The sequence below is a fragment of the Leishmania panamensis genome (assembly GCF_000755165.1).
Source record: "Leishmania panamensis strain MHOM/PA/94/PSC-1 chromosome 33 sequence".
NCBI lineage: Eukaryota > Euglenozoa > Kinetoplastea > Trypanosomatida > Trypanosomatidae > Leishmania > Leishmania panamensis.
The window spans coordinates 338,659-345,651 of record NC_025880.1 but is presented as its reverse complement, the minus strand read 5'-3'; the positions used below and the strand labels follow the sequence as shown (position 1 = coordinate 345,651).

Sequence of the window (6,993 nt, the reverse complement as noted above, 5' to 3'; positions counted from 1 at the left end):
GGTGTCCACAAGGCTGTAGAGGAGAGTACATCGTGATGGCCTTCGTGCTTGAATTACTTTGACATTGAAGGCAACAAGATAGTGCGGAAAGACAACCAAAAGGAGAAGGACATCCACAAGAGAGAAGCACATAGTGTTTACCATCAACACACAGAGAACAAGAGAGAGAGGGAGAGAGAAAAGGACTGTGAGACGGCGTCGTTGGGTGCTGAGGGCGATGGTAACAAGACGAGTCATAGGAAGGATGAGAGGAGGGTGTGGGGGTGTACTAAGTCACACAAGAGGAGATGAAAACAAAGAGAGAAGCGGTTCCAGAATGTTACTCGAACAAGGATAGGAGAAGGGTGCCGAGAAGGATGAACACTGTGAGAAGCAGTGTGGGTGGGCTCATCCGTCTAGAGAGATCCACATGCATACATACATTTCAGTACACGTCCACATCCCGCAGCAGTGCGGGATACTCCGGCGATGTCATCTGCTGCTTCTCAATACAACCCAGAACACACGCACGTCCTCCTACTGCCGTGGCCTCGATTTCACCGCCGCGTGCGGGTCGTTGGTGGCGTGGCGGCCAAGTGGTGCCGTCGCGAGCATTCCAAGGAGGGAGCTGGCAGCTCCTCCACTGGTGCCACGTACATCCTTGACGTCACCTGTGTCAGAAACCCCTAGGAGGCGTTTGTCAGCTCCTGGGCTGCAGACGTACGGCACCTCAGGAGGCGTTGTTGCTTCTCCACGACGGAGTCAAGGTGGTTGTGCACACTCCATGCTGGAACCAGGGAAGGGGAGATAGAGCAGGAAAACCTCGCCGCCGTCTCGTGCACAATGGACAGGTGCCGCAGAGAGTCCACTGCCACCGAGCCTCCGGTAATGCCCGTGGATACCGGATGGGTTGGCACTGGGATCGCCAGTGCGGCCAGCTTCTCCTGCGCTGCCGCGGTACGGGTATTCTCGACGAGACGTGTGTGCTCATGAACCAGGTAAGAGAGCGCTGGCGTGGATCTATGTTGGCCAACAACAGCTCCGCTTTGCGCTTGGGAGGCAGTTGCGGACAGAGGTCCCGCTCTATTGATCAGCACGTCACGCGGCGCGGCACTGGCGGGGGCTAACGCACTGAGGGCGGCATTGCTGCCGCAGTGCGCAACTGCCGTGAGCATTGGCACTGCTGTGGAGACCGCACACGAGGACGGTGGGGTTTGCGTGTCGGCACTTGTCGATTGCTTGCTTGAGTGTACGACAGGAAGAGGCGGCGGCTGATGAACCAGTGATGGCTGCTTTATTAGCGACAAGCCCCCCGGGGACAGTGGATTGAGAAACAACGTCTCAGTCGCGTTCAGGCTGCACTGCGCCACCATGCCCATCCCAAACGGTGTCGCTACCATCGTACGCGACTGCCGCCTGCGGTTCACTGGACTTCCACCGACGCTGAGAGGCGCATCTGTAGAGGTCATGCTGGGATGGCGGGGCGTTATGGAACATCTCGCGTCTTTTGCCAGAGATACCGCACAAACGGTGCTGCGTCGCGGTGCGATGGACATGTCACAAGGCTCACGCGGCTCTTCTCGTAAGCTGGCAGAGGTGTTGGTGGCTTGCTCCAATGCTCCTAGAACATAGCCCGTAACCCTTCTTTGTTCAGCGGAATCACTGGACTCGCTGGCTGCAGAGAGGGACACCGACCGTGTCTCTGCTTGCCCGCTCTCTGCAGCACAGGATGCCTCGGGGCCACTGAGCAGGAGAATGGGCAGCTCGCGGCTGGTGGTACGACAAGAACGGCGATGTGTGCCCCTGGAGGTTGCGGTCCTGGAGCTGACGTGCATACGCGCGCTTTAGCACCCCTCGAAGGTGTCGACCTGTTTCATAGCGGTGTCGCGTGTTTTGCCGGAGGCGTGCAGTGAGACAGTGCTTGGGCGGGCCAGTTTGGCCGGGCCTCAGGCCCGAGAGGAGAAATCCGCTGGCAACGTCGGAGCACAACTCGCGCCTAAGGCCCGTGCCCGCTTCGGCGTTCTCCGCAAAAGCAGTGACACTTGGGTGTCCGTAGCTCGGCAGCTTGTCCACTGTCGTGGCGCTCCCAACCCTGTCTAGCGGGTGCATGGCGTCAGGAAGTGACGGACGTGGCGCCAACGACGTTCTAGCGGCGGCGTGTGAAGGGGGACTGCCAGTGCACTCGAAGTAGACGGATCCGCCCATTGCTCGCCGTAGCGACACGCTACCACCGTGTGTGAGTTCCCTGGAAGACCCGACTGGCATCTCAGGTCGCGTATGATGCGTCGCGTACAGGTCGGCCAAGTAATCGTGGTAGCAGCCACTTTTCGTGATGGCGTTGTGCTCCTCCTGTTGCCAATTAAAGTTACCAGCAGGTGAGCAGGGCAGCGGCACAGCAGGCGGAACAGTCGGTTCGCCCATGAAGCGAAAGGCTGATGGTCGCGCGGCATCCCATGCGTCCATTCCGAGCTCTCCGATGGGAAATCCAGCCAGCGTGAAGACGCGCACGTAGTGGTCGACGCCGGTGCAGATGATGAGCAGACGAGCCTTGCCAGAATCCTTGCGTGCCCCCAGCGAGATACTATCCGCAGGGCTGTCCCTGTCCTCTTCCAGCGCCGTAGCAGCAGCTTCGGCCTCAGTGTCTGTCTTGGGCGGCGGCGCGGCGGCACAGTCGAGCGGGGCGGTCTCCTCTGCGTGAACAACACGGATTCCGGACAATGCGAGCCCACTTGCAAACACGTGTACGCGCTCCAGCTGCTGCAGCACCGGCAGCGACCGCTCGGCAGCCTGTGCATCGTCTGATGCGCTCGTCGTCGACGCTGCCACCGCTGGGAGTTGCTCCTCCTTTGGAGTCGGCGTCAGAGAGTACAGGGCAAAGTTCGGCATGGCGAGAGCAGCTGTCTGCTCGTGCGAATCCGTCAGCAACTTCCACTTCACAAGACATACGTGCACTTTTCCCTCTCCGTCGCCAAACACGAGCATTCGCCCATCTGTCTCCTCCATGCTCATGATCACTATTGCACTCTCGCCCTGTTTTGCATCCTCGACGCCAGCCGCAGTTGTCAAGTTCACAGCGCCCAGGCAAACGCGACGTAGGGTGTGCCAAAACGACACGGTGCCATCCTCCTGACCCACGAGCAGCAGCCGCGGGTGAACAGTCGGCAATGTCATCATGCAGTTTACACGCGAGACAACAGCACCCGTCATCACTGCCGCCGGTGTTGTCGAGTCAGCGCTAGCCGCCTCTGGCGTTCCAGTAGCCCTGGCTGTGTTCACGAGGGACGCGAGAAAAAGTGTGGCGGCGCCAGGGACGGTGCGCTGACTGTGCGTGCCGCTGCTGCCCATCAGCGGACCGGCGGCCGACACAGTGCTGTTTCGCTGCGGCAACGCACTCGGACCTCCGATGTTGACAACGTCGCCGCCCATGGCAGTCGAGGTTGGCGTAGGAGAGAGAAGACCACCGGTTGCCCATGCCGGGGATAGAAGAGACTCGCGCACCCACAGTGCCGCACCTTCCTGCCGCTCGAAGAGTACGTTGTACAGAAGCACTGCTCCAGAGGCGGTGGAGCACCCGATAAGCTGCGGCCCCAGCTGCACTAGCATTGTTACATCGCCCAACGCACTCGGCACCGTCCACGACGACGCCGGCGTCGTGGAGTATTCGCCGAGCTGAGGACCGCTGCTCCGCGCGGCGGCACCAGTGCTATCCACTGCCGCGTCCACGTATAGATGCGAGCCAATGGCGAAGATGTATGAAATAGACCGGTGGCGCAGAAGGGAGCCGACTGCGGTGACATCGCGCCTTGTCGATGGTATCGCCACCGCTGCAGTGGCCGTCACAGACCACTCCGAGGCGGTGACAACAGGGCTGCTGCTGCTGCTGCTGCCGGACATTGAATTCATTGTCTTCTTCGCCGTGCCTCCCAAAGCTGCTGGCGACAACGAAGGTGACGGTAATGCTGTCGCAGCGGCCGCTGTCAAGACGCGCTCAACTTGGCCGTTCAGGATGCTCCATACAACCATGACCCCGTTAGCAAAGCCTGTGAGTAGGCGGCGCTGCAAGACGTCCATGGAGGCAGCCGTCGGCCGAAGCGGGGCTGAAGCTGACGTCGTGTTTGAGAAGTTTGAGAGAAGAAACGACGACTCCTTCACCCCTGAGCGTGGCATCCACGTCATAACAACACCGTCTGTTCCCACTGTCACTACCTGTCCAAAGATACGCGAAGACAGCGTCGTGAGCATCGGCGTGTGGTGCCCTCGGTAGCGCTCCGGAAAGTCAGAGGAGACCTGCCATTTCACGCACAAGGAAAGGGGGAAGTGCCCAAAGCACAGCACCCGCTTCCGCGCCTCATCCACATGCATCCGCGAGATGACGGAGTGAGTGGCCCCAACGGCACCGCCGAAGCGATCGAGGGAGCCCGCTGTGGCCAAGGAGAGCTCCTGTTGAAAGTGGAACCCTTTGCAGTCATAGACGTGTAGCACTCCATCGAGGCTCATCGTGAGCACCTGATCACCCATGAAGGCGGCCCCGCAGCAAGGGCTATTGGCCGGGCCGAGCAGTGCGATGGGTAAGGGCTGGGACCATTCCCACACCAGCGCCCGCCGCTCTGGGCCGACGGTCAGCAACATCTTCAGCTGCGGGTGCACGTCGAAGTCAGTTACGCTTGCGTGCTGATCGGGGAGGCCAGCCGCGTAAAAGGCCCTAAGTGGCTGCCCAGCCACGGGAGAAGTGACGCAGACGTGTCCGTCGTCGCCTGAACTGACTAGAGCGTGCAGAGACAGCAGCAGATCGAGCTTTGTAACACGGCCGCGGTGAAGCTGACGGAAGATGTGCCGTGCCACCAGCACCCGCTTTCTGCTGAGGTGGTTCTGATGCGCCAGCTGAAAGAGAAAAACGTCACCAGTGCTCGTCCCGAGCAGTAGCACATCCTCTTGGAGAGCAGATTCATGAAACGCCGTCGCTGTCACGGGGTCAACTAGGGCAGTAAGAACACCCTCCTCCAGTTCTTGGCGAACATAGGGGCCTCTGCCAGCCCCAGTAAGCGGGGTGTTGTCCTGGTGCAACGCCTCAGCGGCATCGGTGGTCGTCAGCGAATAGACCATAGCCAGAGAAGATGTAGGTAAAGGAGAGGGCATCGGTGTGCCTGACGAGGACACCTGTGATGCACTTGTACTCACTGCCGTGCTGGTCGCGTCAGTCTGTGTTGACGTGCTGCGGTGCGGGTGCTCAGGGGTAGCCGTTTCTTTGCTCATCGTATGCACGGCACGGCACGCGTGCATGGCAGAAGAAAGCAGACGCTGCATGCGCTCCTTATGTGACTTGCACGAGCCGGAGCGGCTCGTAGGGGGACGCGGTGACAACGACGTCTTCGATTTATTGAAGGGGCTGATGCCCGGCGGGACGAGGCGCACTCCGCCATAGCTGCGAGCACTCGATACAAGGTTCTTTGTCTGCGGCACCCCGCCGACATGCACAGTGCCGATAGTCTCGCTTGCGTACGTCATATTGACTGAGGACTCGGTGATGCCACGGCCGTGGTAGACGCGCAGCACCTCGTACGTGGAGCCACTCAGAATGTATACCCAGCGATCCATCGTGACGACGTAGAGAACACGCTGCTTGCACCCCCAATGCAGCCCCACAATCCACTTGTCCACCTGAAGCAGTAGGCCACGGTAGACAAGGTCACTGCCGCTGCTCCAGGCTCGCACTGACCCCTCACTACACCCCGTCACGAGGAGGCGACGCATCGGCTCCATCGCGACGCACGTGATGGGGCTGCCATGCTGATCGTCAAAGCGCATCCCGCGTGGCGGGCCGCCGAGGACGAAGCGCTGATTTTCGAGGGCGACGTCGGCCTTCTGCCGTGAGCGGGTAACCAGAAACGCGGTCAGCTCACTCCAGGAGACGGTCTCCTGGGTCTCGGAGATTGCCTTTCTGAGCAGTGACAGGATGTCAGGCACGGTGGCAGATGGCACTGCGCTCTGGATGGCGCGGATGAACTCCTCCTGAGACAAGCTTCGCAAACCTAGAGTTGGCGCAGAAAGCGGAAGAGAAAGGGCAGGCGAGTGCATGTGTCCCTTACCTGCTGCAGATGAATGCACGTCAGTCGCGTCACGCGTGCGTTGCTGGCCAGGCCGCTGCGCAGGATTTGGGTTTCGCGGGAGGTCAGCGACGATGACAGAAAGCTCATCTACCGAGCGGGACGTATTCAGCGCTCGCAGCGCTACAACACGGTCAGCAGTTCCGCTACCTGAGCCCTTGCTTGATGATGCGTCCAACCATCGGGTCACTGCCCCGTGCGGGGGCGCTTGAAACGCGCCCAAGATGCTCTTCAACTCTGGCAGGCCAATTCGCTCCTCCAGTGGGAAGTACGCCACGGTTGATGCAAAGTGCGTTTTGCGCACCCCTCCTTCCTGCGCTGCGTCTACAACAGTTGAAGGTGCGGCGGTCACGGTAGGCGGAGATGGCTGCTTGACGGCTAAGATCCACTCATGCAGGAGGTTGGCTCCAAGTGTCGCGGCGTAGCGGGCGGCGTTGCTGGTCATAGCGGTTGTGGTCGCTGTCGTCGTCGCTGCCACGACATTGGGTGGCGATAAGGGGTTGTCACTTGGCACGACCGACGGAGAGATCGAGGACGCGTTTGAGGGTCGGATATCGCTATCGATCCACTGGCCTAGCGGTGCATCTTGCGAGCGACTAGCGCTCGCGCCACCACGCACAGTCATCGGCCGCTTGCTTCCGCTTCGGGAGGGCTGCATACGACTCAACTTTGTTTGGTTGTCCAGACACACCAGCCCTCACCTGCAATGGTTCAGTGCGGGGGGAATGGGGGGTGCAGGGAGGAGATGGAGGGTGAAGGGCTGACAACGTAAGCAAAAAAAAAAAAGAAGTACTGCAACGCAACGTGAGTATGTGCGCTTGTGCGAAGGGGTGTGTGCGCGTGTCTGTGCTCGTTGGATGCGCAGGGGAACGGAAGTGTCCCAGTGAAACAGGCGAGGAAAAAGAAATCG

General features: G+C 60.2%; 1 protein-coding gene across 1 annotated transcript; it reads right to left on the bottom strand.

Annotated features, from left to right (window-relative positions):
* Positions 1–1,638: 1,638 nt before the first annotated feature.
* On the bottom strand, positions 1,639–6,528 carry LPMP_331000 (hypothetical protein; the record flags this gene model as incomplete). The annotated part of the gene is made up of 1 exon (XM_010703891.1): positions 1,639–6,528. One exon carries the CDS (start codon positions 6,526–6,528, stop codon positions 1,639–1,641), a length of 4,890 nt encoding a protein of 1,629 aa, XP_010702193.1.
* Positions 6,529–6,993: the final 465 nt, after the last annotated feature.